The 13,693-nt window shown below is 53.3% G+C and overlaps 1 protein-coding gene across 1 annotated transcript; it reads left to right on the top strand.

Annotated features, from left to right (window-relative positions):
* The first annotated feature begins 2,061 nt into the window (after nt 1-2,061).
* Nucleotides 2,062-7,393, top strand: BARHL2 (BarH like homeobox 2). The gene is made up of 3 exons (XM_042952168.1): nt 2,062-2,910; nt 4,762-4,987; nt 6,754-7,393. Exons 1-3 carry the CDS (start codon nt 2,289-2,291, stop codon nt 7,064-7,066), a joined length of 1,161 nt encoding a protein of 386 aa, XP_042808102.1. The 5' UTR covers nt 2,062-2,288; the 3' UTR covers nt 7,067-7,393.
* The last annotated feature ends 6,300 nt before the right edge of the window (nt 7,394-13,693 follow it).

The raw sequence follows: 13,693 nt of genomic DNA, 5'->3' as shown, positions 1-13,693 counted from the left end.
GATGCCGTTCCGACAGAAAGGCAGTATCTCGTCCCAGGAGGTCATTTGCCTCCCCGACACCACGCGGCCCCACCCCCGTCCTCAACAGAAAAAATCTGTCCCCCAGAATAAGACTTTCAGAACTGCAACTAAACCCCAGATTTCGGTCCGGCCCTTGGAGACTTTAAAGGCCATTTCCTACCATCATTCTGCACCTAGTCACGGAAGCGATGCCAGCCACTCAGATTCATAGGGTTCTTAAAATGGTAATTTGGAGTAAAATGTAACTCAAAGAACTTTGAATCATTCATTAGCACCTTATAATTACTCTGCTAATTAGGTTGACACGGCACTTAATCAGGAGTAATACGCCGTCTTGTCACTGGCACTTCCCATTACTCTGACATTCAACAAGAGACAGGTTGGAGACGTCCTAGAGAAAATAATGTAAGTTGATACCCTCCGACGAGGCGTCACAGTCAAGCCACGCTCCAGGTCCCAAGTGGATCCGCAGTGACTGTTTCCTTTCCAAATGAGCGGACGGATAGGTGGGGGGGGGGGGGGGGGGGGCGGAAGGAGGGAGGGAGAGAGAGTGAGAGAGGAGAGAACTGGCTGGTGGCGAGGCGGAGTGCGCGCTGCGGACCCGCCACCTGGGTTCCTGAGCCCCGCTCCAGACTGACAGTGCGGTGAACCATCGCCGCCCGCGCCGCTAGAGAACGCCTCGGGGCATTATTTACCCCGCTCAGGAGAAAGTGTCTGGCCAGGCATTTTTTTGCAGCACGGGCCCTGATTGGTGACCACACTTGGGTCCGCGGTTTTGAGCAGCAGGCCCCTTCCCCACCCCACGCCTCCCGTGAGTGCCGGGTGGATGCGTTCAACCCCCCTCGGAGGCCGGCCGCCCAGCAGGGCCACAGCCCGGGCCCCTGGTCTCTTTGGGGGCCAAATCGGAGGTCCGAGTCCACCGGCCCACCCAGCGGTCCGGCTGCTGGAGTTACACACTTTCCCGTGGATTCCTTCAGGGATCCCCTTCCTCTGCTCTCAGTGCCCTCGGACTATTTAAGCGCGTGTCTGGGGATGCTGCGAGGGCGGACGCGCTGGAGTCCAAAGGTAAGCCAGCCAGATTCCTTTTCCCTCACGGTCCTTTCTCTCCTCCCTCCCCGGACTTCGTTAGAAAACGGACACATCGTTGCTACTCTCTAGGTGGATTTTTTTGTTGTTGTTTCTAATTTTACCCCCTTGGTTCCCCTCTCTAGTCTACCCCGGCTCTCCTCTCCGCCTTTGCCCGCGCACGTGATTGTGGACACCGGCACCACCGCAGGACTAGGTGTTGGGCTTTGGGCTGCAGGCAAAGGGTTGAGCAGGTTCTCAAAAGAGCAGCGGGGTCCGAGCCGCGCTCGCTGACGGGCTCGAGAGTCGCGCGTCCATTGGCTCCCAGTACGTCGGCGTCGCTTGCTCGCGCGGGCGCGGCCAATGGGAGCGCGGGGCCCGGCGCGCGGCCTCGGTGGCGGGGGCGCGGGCCCCGCGCAGCGCGGAGAGCGGCGGCAGTGGCCGTGACGTCACGTGAGGGGGTCGGCGCCGCCCGCTCGCAGCCGGATTACAAGCGAACGCGCCCGGCAGCGGCCGGAGTCGCTCGGCGCCGCGTCTCCGCCGCCGCCTCCGCCTGCGCCTGCTCCTTCTTTTCCTTCTCTTCCTCTCCGTCCTGCGTGGCCGCGACCACTGCGGCGGTGTCTTCACAACTTTCCGAGAAAGTTCAGAAACTCGGCTCCAGAGCGGCCGAGTCGCCCGCGGCAGCCACCTCGGGGAGCTGCCCGGGAGCTCCGAGGGCGCGCGCGACCGCCGGGGCTTCGAGGGCGCTGCACCTGCCAGGTCCGCCGCCGCCGCTGCCGCCTGGTGCCAGGCTGTGGGCAGACCCAGGCGGCGGCGGCAGCGGCGGCGGCGTCGGGGTCACCTCCTGCCGCCTGCGTCTTCGTCTGGGTCCCCTGCGCCGCCACCGCCTCCCGCACGTGCGCGGTGGTCCCTGGAGCGCAGGCTCCGTTCTTCCTCGACTATTTTTGTAACTTTCCCCCTCTGTCTCCCCTTCTCCCCTTCTCCTCACCCTTACTTTATGAATAAGGAAAACAAAAAGTGTCCAAAGTGTCCACCGATTGCCACCTCCCGATTATCCTTCCTTCCCTCCTCTGCCCCACTTTTTTGTTTTTTCAAAGCGGCGACAACATTGTTTAGTGTTTATTTTGTTTTACGATCGATAGCTTCCTTTGCTCGGTCGCGGCGGCTGCTGAGCGGCGAAGTGGCGCGGACCTCATGTAGAAATGACAACAATGGAAGGGGCCAGCGGGTCGAGTTTTGGAATAGACACGATTTTGTCCAGTGCCAGTTCGGGCAGCCCCGGCATGATGAATGGAGATTTCCGCCCGCTCGGCGAGGCCAGGACCGCGGATTTTAGGAGTCAGGCCACTCCGTCCCCCTGTTCGGAGATTGATACCGTAGGAACGGCGCCTTCTTCTCCCATCTCCGTCACCATGGAGCCCCCGGAGCCGCATCTGGTAGCAGAGGGGCCCCAGCATCACCACCACCTCCACCACAGCCAGCAGCCGCCGCCGCCAGCCGCGGCCCCCACGCAAAGTTTGCAGCCTTCACCCCAACAGCAGCCGCCGCCGCCGCCGCAGCAGCAGCCACCGGCCCAGCAGCTGGGCCCGGCCGCCTCGGCCCCCAGGACTTCCACCTCTTCTTTTTTAATCAAGGACATCTTGGGCGACAGCAAACCTCTGGCGGCGTGTGCGCCTTACAGCACCAGCGTCTCCTCTCCCCACCACACCCCGAAGCAGGAGAGCAATGCGGCGCACGAGAGCTTCAGGCCAAAGCTCGAGCAGGAGGACAGCAAAACCAAACTCGACAAGCGGGAAGATTCCCAGAGCGACATCAAATGCCACGGTGAGTCGCGCCGCCTCGGCTGGCTGGCTGAGCCGTGTAGCTTCTGGTCCTCTGGTTCTCGGTCTCCCCTTCGGACCCCTGCGAGTCTCCGATGCGGGGTTACTCCGGGAGCTTCTGGGGCGATCGTGCCCGGGTCGAAAACTGCTAGCGGGAGGGAGGCCTGGGCGCGCGACTGGAGGACTCGTCCGAAGTTCGGTTTATTGTTACATTGCCACCTCTCAACCTCCCCGCAGTCCTACTCCTTTCTTTGTTTTACTTAATTTCAATGTATTAGGAATAGGGCGGAGGCGGAGGGGATCTGACGGGCATACTTTCATTGATAAAAGGGAAGTACTTGAGATTTTTCTAGCTGAGACCTTGGGGGTGGGAATGGGGGGAGGTGGGAGAGAGGAACGCGCTTAGCTAGCGTGGTGTTTAGGGGTGTGTGCAGAAAGAGTTTATTCTTTAATGTAAATTATTTCGTTCTTCCCCCCCCCCCCCCAGCACACCATATTTTCTGAACACCGTCACAGGAATCATCAGATTTAATGAGGGAAAATTTTCCGAGTTGAGTAACAAAGCAACTTTTTAAAATTAGATTGTGATTGATATAGGGAAGCCGATATGGTAAAAATTTATAGTTTTTCAGTTTTTAAAATACCCTTCTGACTCCATGGCCCCAACTGAATCTTTGTATTTTAGTAAGATTTTCGTCTCCCTGCAAGTAATTGGGAAGTGGCGCTTATGAAAATAAAATTGGATGGAATTTGGATTTATTTATTTTTGTAAAATCAGAAGATGACAATTGAAACTATCCTTCAACTCCCTTTTTCCATTTTCTACTCATACAATTTTATAAGGAAGTGTTCTGGTCTTTGCATGACAAAAGAGTTTTAATGTGCCAGGAGAGTTATTTTTTTCCCTTACTAATAAGTTTATTGTTATTATTATTAACCTTTGCCATCTCTGGGAAAGATGCGTGCTGACTATCTGGAAGGTAGGATACTGGCTCCTCGGTTTACTATTATCACATTAGCATAATAGTGCCCAAAACAGATGTACAGTCTGGTCTGGCGATTTTTTGTGCACCAACCTCCCCAGTGGGTCAATTAGAGAGATTATTGTTCTTCCTGCAGGGAAGATCAAGGAGCGCAGCAAAAACGGGTACAAACAGAGAGGGGCTGACATATCGATTTCCCAGCATTTCAGTAAAAAACCAAAGTTGACAAATAGAATCCGGAAATCTCTGGGCTGTCACCTGGATGGGCTCAGTGATTTTGAGCTCTGCTTGGTGTCTGGGTGACATATTCTCTCTGAAGCTTTACAAGACTCAATGCAAGCAACTGCAGAGAACTTGATTCCAACATTTGCCAAGTGCATCTGAAAAAGGAAAACAAGTGCCTGTAACTTTCAATAAACAGAAAAAGTGAAATGAAAAAGGTGTCCCTTCCTCAAAACAAAACAAAACAAAACAGAGTGGAAAGATCTTTTGAAAACTCCCAAATCAGGCAAAAATGAGGTCATAGTGAAAACGGTTAAGGAATAGGACAGCGCCCTCCCCCCAGTGAAGGAAACAATAACGAAAGGACCCTACTATATTGTAAAATATTGTTTTTTCTTTTTGACTTCCAAAGATGGGAAGATCAGACAACCTTTTAGAACCCTTTTAGGAGCGCCGCACAAAGTTCCAAACTCCTTGGCCTTGGTCTTCTTTCTTCATACTGGATAGGGTCCAAGTATGTGTGTGATGAGGGTGGCAGAGTATAGTCCCCTGAGACCAGCAGCTGAGTTGGGGATGTGGAAGTGTGTGCCAGGAAGGCATTTCCCCCTTCCTATTCCACAGTACCTTACGGCTATGGGTTTCTACCATAGGAACAAAGGAGGAAGGAGACCGGGAGATTACAAGTAGCCGGGAGAGTCCCCCTGTGAGAGCCAAAAAGCCTCGAAAAGCCAGGACAGCTTTCTCTGACCACCAACTCAATCAACTGGAGCGTAGCTTTGAGCGGCAGAAGTACCTGAGTGTGCAGGACCGCATGGACCTGGCAGCTGCACTCAACCTCACCGACACCCAAGTCAAGACCTGGTACCAGAACCGCAGGTAAGGGAGGCTGTGGCAGGGAGCAAAGGCATCTGGCCATCTAGGTCATGACCATCGTGCCAATCTTCTCCCCTCCTGGCCCCGGGAGACCCCAGGAACTCAGATAGAGGCCCCAGAGTGGGCCCTGGGGGTTGAGGGGGGGTGGGCTTCCAGGCTGGAACAGGGATTAGCCACATCCCCAAGGTGAGAGGGACCGATAGGCAGCTGGAGTTTGGAACATTTTGCATTGCTGAGTGTCTTAACATATGCTGCTTTCCCTCTCAAACCCCAGTGGCTGGAATCCACCCCCCCCTGCCCCCAAATCGATCAAGCCACACCTTCTCAAATTGAGACATCTGTGCAGCTGACACTCAGGCCTATAGAGCCCGTGCCGTGCACCCTTTGGGCCTGCCCCAGGCTGGTTCCGAATGTCTACAGCTGGCCACACAGCCTGGCTATTTCGGTCCGGGAGGAACTGCCCCACTGGCCTCAGCTTAAATGTCCTTGCCTCGGCTTATGAGGCAGCCGGCCAGGCATCCAGACCGAGGGTCTGTCCCCTGTATTTGTCACCTCAGAGCCTGCCAGGAATCACTGCTTCTGTTGAAAGGAAATCAGGAAAGGGCTTGCGGGCCCTTGAAGTGTAGTGCGAGCCCAGGCAATCTGAGGCTGAAGTTATGCTGTGTTTCCAAGCCTGGCAGTTGTCTCCCTTGTCTCGATTTTTTTTTTTTTTTAATTTTGGTCTCCTCCTCTTCTCTCATTTGTCTTCTAATCGTCCATAAGTGTGGTTGGAAATGCCCATCCAGTTGTCATCTTTACCATAATTTTCTGTCTCATTACATACGGTTTCAGCCACCCTAATTCTGTCGGAAAACATTAGTGTCATTTGTAGCCAATTTAAAATGGGCGACATGTTTATTAATTTGGCTGAAGCTGCCGGGTACGGATGGCCCACCAGCCCTGAGTTCTTTCGTGGGGCATTTGAGCAAAGGCCTGATCGCCTCTTCTTCCTAGCGGGGTATGGTGGGGGAGGGAGGAGACTGAGAAGAGCTGATCACAGGTTTTAATTGTTACTCTCTCCCAGAGGAGAGAATATCTTGAAATGCATTTTTCCCCTCCTGAAATGGCCCCAAGGTACTGTCACCTTGGGAGAGTCCTCCCTCAAACCAATTCCATTTTGAAACCTTGCTGCCTCCCTTGCCCCAAGCCTCCCCCCCATCCGCCCCACCCGCTGTAAGGTCCTATCAGAATGGGGAGAGAGATGTATCTCCACAGCGCTGGGGGACTGAGAGGGGCTCAGGAGTCTCTGTGTCCCTTTGTTTATGGTTTCTACTCACTAGGCCTGGAGGAAGGGGGGAGGGGCAGAGAGTGGACACTCTGGGATTGTTGGGGGGGCCACTTGGGGAAAGGAATTAGAGGAGGAGGAGAAGACCCGCCTATAGAAAGAGTGGTCCCAGTTGGCCTTCAGGAAAGTTTCAGGAAGTAGCCTAATTATAAAGGGGGCAACAGCAGAGCAGAGGGTCAGGTAAAGGCAGCAAAGCTTGTAGAATTTCATTTATGAGTGTCTCAGATATTAAGGGTGTAATTTACAAAGTTGACTTGAATTTGGGTTACTCTGTGAGCAAGATCGTGGGGGAGGGGGCTAGGAGGTGCGGTTCATTCCTGGTTCTCAGAGCTCTCGGTTTTCCTGTCCCCCGAGAAAGAGAAGGCAGGAGAGGATGAGAGAAGGGGCCTTGGTGCCTGGACGGAGCCCACAGCGGCGGGGTGCCTGCACGCCTGCTTTTTTTCAGGACCAAGTGGAAGCGGCAGACCGCGGTGGGCCTGGAGCTGCTGGCCGAGGCGGGAAACTACTCGGCCCTGCAGAGGATGTTTCCGTCGCCTTATTTCTACCACCCAAGCCTGCTGGGCAGCATGGACAGCACCACGGCCGCCGCGGCCGCCGCAGCCATGTACAGCAGCATGTACCGGACTCCTCCCGCGCCCCACCCCCAGCTGCAGCGGCCCCTGGTGCCCCGCGTGCTCATCCACGGCCTGGGGCCTGGGGGACAGCCGGCCCTCAATCCCTTGTCCAACCCCATCCCAGGCACCCCGCACCCCCGGTGAAGAACGAGCGACTGACAGCGCCGCGGTCCCTTCCCCGCCCCCTCCCCGACCGGACAGCTGCCCCTCCTCTCCCCGCTCAAGGCCGCGAGGCCTCTCTCGATAGCGACCCCGGGAAGCAGGGAAGTGAGAGAAGAAGCCGCACACCAATGGGAGGGGGGGGCCCCAAAGAGGAGCCAGCCCTCCACTCTCCATCTCCCCACCCCCAGAAACAGGGCTGGAAAGCTCCCCACAGCAGTGTGACTGGCGAAAATGCTGCCCCCCAGAAAGTGCGACCAGTAAGTGAAAACATCAACAAAAACAAAACCTCAAGTTCTTTTTAAAAATGACTTTACGGACAAGCAGGAGGGAGGGAGGGGGGAGGGGAAAGGAGGGAAGAAGGAAGGGCACGGAGAGGAAGCCGTAGGGGCAGAGAGAATTGTAGATGGACAGCCAGCCTCAGATTCCGAGGCACAGGGCGTTGCTGTGGACATTCCGTCTGCCCCAGAGAAAAGAGGAGGGTAACTGAGAACTTTGCACTGATTTCTCATGACCTTTTTTCTTTTGGAAAAGTGGCATGCTCCATAATATGAAAAAAAAAATGTACATTTGAAAGACTGAGTGATAAGTGATATATCATATTTATTATATGTTGTCCAAAAAAGAGTCACTTATATACGTTAGTAAAACATGATTTTTCTTTTCATGTCTTTTTGATTCAGTAAAATAAATGCTTAGACAAAAATATAGATTTTTTTGTGATTGAAAATTACAAAAATAAAGTTTATCTTTTTTTAACAAGCGATGAAATTCAAGGGAGCTGATTTTACTAAAGCAGAACGTACTATGATGAAATGCCTGACTTGGTTTAGGGGGAAAAAATCCCTCCCATCATATTAGGAATTTACAAAATCTGTAACGACTTTGGGTTGAGTTCTATAAAAGCAGCTCCAGTTTTCACGCTGGTCTCTTCCGAGTCGTTATTTGATGTGTGAATTCCTTTCTTTTTAAGAGGATGATTTCAGAGCAGCCCGGGAGGCGGAGGAGGAAAAGTCTCCGCTTGTAGGCCGCTGGTGCTGGCTGAGTGGGGCGGCCAACTTCCCCCGCTCCCAGACTGCCGGGCAGCCGCGGTCTGCCGGCCCCTCCTCCTCCTTCTCCTAGGCTCTTCCCGGGGCAATGAGGGTCCCCAGCGCTGGGCTGCGGGCGGGTGGACGCTCCTCGGGCCTCGCAGCTGTTCTGCAGCCCGCAGCCCGGCGCCCACGCGGCGGGACAGCCTGCGAGCGGGCGGCTGCAGGGCGCGCAATTAGGACGCCCGGGGGACTCGGAGAGGCCCGGCTAACAAACCCTCGTTGCGGCTTTGATCCTTGCGTTCTCGTTCCCCAGCGGGCATCCAGCCCCCACCTCCGCGCCGCGCGCCGAGGCTCTTGTCCTAGTGAGTTTGTTGTGCTGGGATGCCTTGGAGCAGGAATCCAAGTCTGGCCACGACAGGCTTGCCAAGCTTTTTATCCGCACCCATGGATGGGTTGGGACCACAAAATGAGGGGCCCTGCCCAGAGGATGGAGGTCTCTGGGAGCGTGTGTGAACGGATGTGTAAATACTTGTAGCATCTCTGCGAGGGCTGCAGGTGCACCCCCCCAGACTGGCTCCCCACCAGGCTCAGCACTCAAGACTATCTAAGGGAACAACAAAACAGGGGTTCAGTTCTAGGGCTGCTCCCACCTTCTGCAGCCCCAAGGGTATTTCCTGAGAGCCAGAGTTAGATCCCCCAGGTGGGTATTCTCATATCTCTAGCTTCACTCCTGCCCTGGTCCGTGTCAAAGGGACACACAGCCAGAACACATCCAGACCCATCCTCCAACTTTCTCTGATGTTGAACCTTAGTAGAGTTAAAAACATTTTTTAAAAAGTGGAGTGCTGTGGGAGTGTGGATTGGGGAGGGGTGGGAAGGAAGAAGGGAAGAAAGGGGTGAAATCCAGGAGGAAATTGCCTCAGGCGCCTTGATCAGTCTTTGGCTAATTAGGGAGTGGTTTGCAGATTTCTATTTAGCTCATCAATTTGCTTCAAAAGTGGTCTTGGTCTTGTTTGATTCTAACAAAAGGGTCTGGACTGGCCCTTCTCATTTTCTTCCTGCTGAGCTGGGGGCACACTCAAGATAGTTGGGTTGGGCTGGAAACTGGGCACCACTGTGTCCAGTGGGGAATGCCCAGTGCCTGGGCACTCTAGCAGACTCTCCTTGTTCCATCTTAGCTGCTGGTGGGTTTTACAGTCAAGTTTAAATGCCTCAAAAATAGTCTGCCTGGGCCTAAAAGGGCACTCTCCACGTCTTGCGGGGAGGGGGAGGAGAGGGGTGTGTGTACTACAGCTTTTGTCTGCACTGGCCCCGGGGCCAGTCAGCTTCGGGCACAAGAGGGACCTGGAAGTCACTGGAGTTCACACATCACACATTCCCTATGAAGAATGACCCCAGGTCCAGTTGGGAAAAACCATAAACAAACTTACAAATACAAGCAATGCCACAGCACCCATCTGCTACCAGCAGTCAGCCCGCAGCTCACCAGCCACTCTGCGGAGGAGCCTGCCTGTTGCCCCTTCGCTCTCAAGGCTGAACTTGGACTCCATAGGTGGACAATGCAGGGGGAAGCGCTATGTCTATACAGACCAAGTTTTCTTAATTAGCCTTATATTCCACTGCTGTTAGCCATTACTCTGGATCCCCCAGAGTCCTCCTAAATTTGCTTTTCATCAGAGTCATGTTTTCTTCAATCCCCTAAACTGGGGAGCTAAAAGTGTCAGTTCCCCTCTGAATTTGTTTTAGTTATTTCCTGCCGCATAAAAGTTGGCAAACTGGATATTAGGGATGGGTGTTGTTTCAGGAAGAAAACTGAGTGCTGGATTTCTTCTTTTCATTCTTTTCTTTCTGCTGCAGCACTGCCAAGGGCACTTCATCAGGTGCCCTTCTATCTAAATGTCCCCAAACTATGGCTTAAAAGTCAAATGCAAACCCATCGTTTTCCTCAAGAGGGGTCCTCTGTTCCTCTGTGCTTGTCCAACAAAGATGGGGGTTGGCTAAGAAATGAGGAGTGCAACCCTAGGTTTTCTGAGAAGCAGGAACAAAGATAACAGGCAAAGGTCTTTTCTCATGGGAGATCTGGAGTCAGTTATGGAAGCCCAGAGGACAGCTGTCCCTGGGAGCTGTGCTCCTTTTCTTTTTCCTTAGCTTCACTTGGTGTCTGAAGGGCACTCCACGGTTGGATTTTATTTGGATTGCGCCTTTGATTAAGGTGGGGACTGGTAAATCAGGGAATTGCAGTGGCAATCTTTGCTTCCTCCAGAAACCCAGGAAAACGAACTTGTTTCAGAGAGATGTTTACACACCCACAATGACCCCCTTAGATTTGCCCACTCCAATATCCGCTCTGGGACCACAGCAAACCTAGCAGAAATCTGTAGTCAGGTGAAGTAAAAAGTTAACTCCCCGGCCAGCAGCCAGCTAGTTTAGTCCAAGCCAGCAATTTTCAGTGAGTTGTAAAGTAACGATTGCAGCCTGTCTCTAGCCTCCAGCAAATATACCTACACCTTGTATCAGTTTATTTTTGCTCCACCCCTTAAAATGAAAGCCCACACATGGCAAATTAGACAGCGGATTTCCTCTGTTGCAAATAAAACCCACTTACCTTCAAACCAAGACTTCCCTCCTCCTTTCTCCCTGCCTTCTGACTCCTACCTAGGCAGCCCTTCCCCAGGAGTCTGCTGAATCCCACCTCCCCGCTTTAAACTGCAGCTTGTGAGTAGTTTGTTTTGTTACATTTTTTAACTTTCTAAAAATATTTGGAAAAGCTCTCCCCAGGGCTAGGGAAACTTTAGTTCCTGTTAAGCCATGTGGTTACAAAAATACACTGGAAGAGAGCTGCTTAGTTTTCTAAAGAGCCAGGCACGGCTTGAAGTCAACAGGCTTGGAAAGAGATTGACTTTTCTCCACTGGTGGGAATGGGCAAGGGCAGGGTGGAGCCTCCAAGGGGATTGATGTTTCCTCCGTAGCTCGGAATCCTTAGTGTGGGAAAGCTGCCTGTTGCCTTGGCTGTTGGCTAGAGAGGTGCGGGCAGAGGGATGAGTAGGGGCTTTCCCAGGGTTTACCTCATGGGCCCTGGAAAGTGCTTCTGGGCTCCTTGAGTTTCCCACTAGGTCTTTGTCTTGTCCCACTTTCTTGGCTAGTTCCAGCCTTACTCTCTACCACTTGATTGTTTCCCTGGAGCATGGCCAGAGCCCAGTGCCCCTTCCTTCTTACTTCTGGCAGGCTGAACACCCCCAGGGCCGAGTGGGGGGTTCGTGTGTAGAGTTGGGTGTGTGCGCTTTCAGAGAAAGGGAGGTGTCACTGGCCTCTTGCATTGGAAAAACAGGTCAGCTGCCTCAGGGCGGTGCGGTGACCCAGAAGGGACTTTGTTCCTCCCCTCCTTCCGGCTGAATTTTGAAGGTCTCTATCAGTCCGAATGTTACGGGGCGGACCGTCTTGGCCAACACTGCATTCTCAGTGTTTCCTCTCTGTCTCCTGGTCTCTTCCCCCCGGCCTCCCTCTCCTGAGTTCTCTCTCCTAGCACCACAGACAGCTCCCAGGGCGCGCGGTGGAGCGGAGAGCCGGGGGCTGATGGGTTCCCTGCAAAGCCTAGGCGACCGCAAGGGGCGCGCCGGGGAAGGGTCGACGGCACCAGCGGGGGAGGTCCGCGAGGTGATTACAAAGAGCCCTCCTGGCAGCGTTTCCTGATTAGCTCTAAGTCCAAACAGGGTCACATTCCAAAGAAGAAAATCTTCAGATCAATAAAGTAATTCAAAAACCCAAAGATCTCGGGGTAAGTAGTGCTCAGTGACAGATCAACTCTAAACCGTCCCTATTTAATAAGTTCTTAGTGGAAGCCGACTGGGGAGGAGTGGGGCCTCAGGTCTGTTGCTTCGAAGCCCTTGCGCCGCGGCCGCAGCGAGGTCGCCAGTGGAATCGCTCTAAATGGCACTTTTTACTTCCTTCGCTCGCGCTGCCCTGACTGCTCCGCGAACCGCCGCCTCGGCGGACGGAAGCCCGAGAGAAGCGTTCCCGAGGCGGCTGCCCAGCCGGGAGGGTGGAGCGAAAGGCCGGATCTCCACCGCGCTCTCACCCCGGTCCTCCTCCCGGGTGAGAGTCTCCCCGCTTCCGCTACTATCGGGTCCAGGACAGCGGGTCGCCTCCGCGGGAGCTCCACCAAAAGAAGAGGACCTTCCAGAGCGCGAGGTTGAACTTGATTTACGATAAAAGGGCTTTGTTACTTTGTGGAGCTGATGGATTCCCGCCCCCACCCGCCCCTATATCTGGCCGCCAGACTCGATTCTTTACTGCAGAGGCCCTAGATGTGGCGGTCCTCCCGCCTTCTGCTAACGATTCACACACACATTGCAGCCCGCGGTTTGAGCGGAGGTTCCTAAGGTCCGCGGCCGCGCTAGGGCTCCGCACCGGATCTCCCAGCGTGCGCGCCCCAGCCGAGATTCTGCGCTCCTCTGCCCCAGGACAGCCCCGCGGCCACAAGTCCCCGCGCCCGGTTACCGACCGTGTTTCAGGGAGGAATGCGTGCATTAGGACAGGGACCCTATAGAGCAGGGGCAGGAGTCCAGATGCTTTCACGATCCGTGCTTGGGCTGGGCCTACAGAGCAGGGCCCTTCTCTCACATCTCGGTGGACTCGGGAGAGATTATAAAGACTTCTCCTTTTCCGGTAATCATGTAAATCTTTGCCCAGGTGGGAGCTCATTTCTGTATTCCCTTTACTTTCCTCCTCCCCTCAAAGGGCCTCGTGGCTGCAAAAGACTGCCTCCTTCAGATTTTCCCTCAGTTCTTGAAGCCAACTCCTCTTTGTTGATTACCTGCCCCCTCCCCATTACAGTTAGAGGGATGGAATTGCTAAATGGAATTTAGAGCGGATAGAGACTTGCAGTGGCACGGATTACTTACATTTTGTAGGTTCCGGCACCCCTGGGGAGCCCCCAAAGAGCCTGGGGGCTGTAGGAAGCAGTGTTACAGGGTGCGCATCTTTACCTGAAATGGGAGGGAAAGTTATCTATAGAGTAATATGTATTTATAATGCCGCCTTAGGGGAGAGAAATTAGGCATTGGTGGTACCTTGATTCCCCACTCCTATGCTGCACCGTACCCACGATGGAAAACTAGTCTACATTCTGTCGACAAAAAAAAAAAAAAAAAAAAAAAAAAAAAAGAGGCAAGCTCAAAATCGTCAAACAGATTAGTTTGTTTGGGAGTAGCAGAGGAACTGCAATTTGGGACATGATAACTGTAGCAAGCTACAGGCAAGCGTATTGAGGTTTTGGGGCAGGCTATATTTATGGGTAGAGAATGTAAAGAGAGGAGAGTTCAGTTAGAATCTTTTAAAATAAAAAAACAAATGGAGACCAGCTTTGAAAATTCCCTGAGCAGACAAAACCAGTCCAGTCATACAAATAAAGCTCAATTCAGCTTGTTTTGTAAGATCAACCAGACCTGGGTCATTTCTTGTTCATGTCTCTGGAAACCATAACCCCAAATTCCCCAAGGTTGATATGAAGTAACTCCTGACCAACTCTCTATCAACTTAAGAAAATTCCAACATTATCAGCTTTTTATAAATCAGGAAATTA

Source organism: Panthera leo, chromosome C1 (assembly GCF_018350215.1).
Source record: "Panthera leo isolate Ple1 chromosome C1, P.leo_Ple1_pat1.1, whole genome shotgun sequence".
NCBI lineage: Eukaryota > Metazoa > Chordata > Mammalia > Carnivora > Felidae > Panthera > Panthera leo.
This window is presented reverse-complemented; position numbering and strand designations above follow the sequence as displayed.

Bases quoted from the DNA above. Each gene is read 5' to 3' on its own strand.
- BARHL2 (XM_042952168.1), top strand. From the start codon at position 2,289: ATGACAACAATGGAAGGGGCCAGCGGGTCGAGTTTTGGAATAGACACG. The intron at 2,911-4,761 runs GTGAGTCGCGCC...TTTCTACCATAG, and splicing joins GAGCGACATCAAATGCCACG to GAACAAAGGAGGAAGGAGAC. The intron at 4,988-6,753 runs GTAAGGGAGGCT...GCTTTTTTTCAG, and splicing joins ACCTGGTACCAGAACCGCAG to GACCAAGTGGAAGCGGCAGA.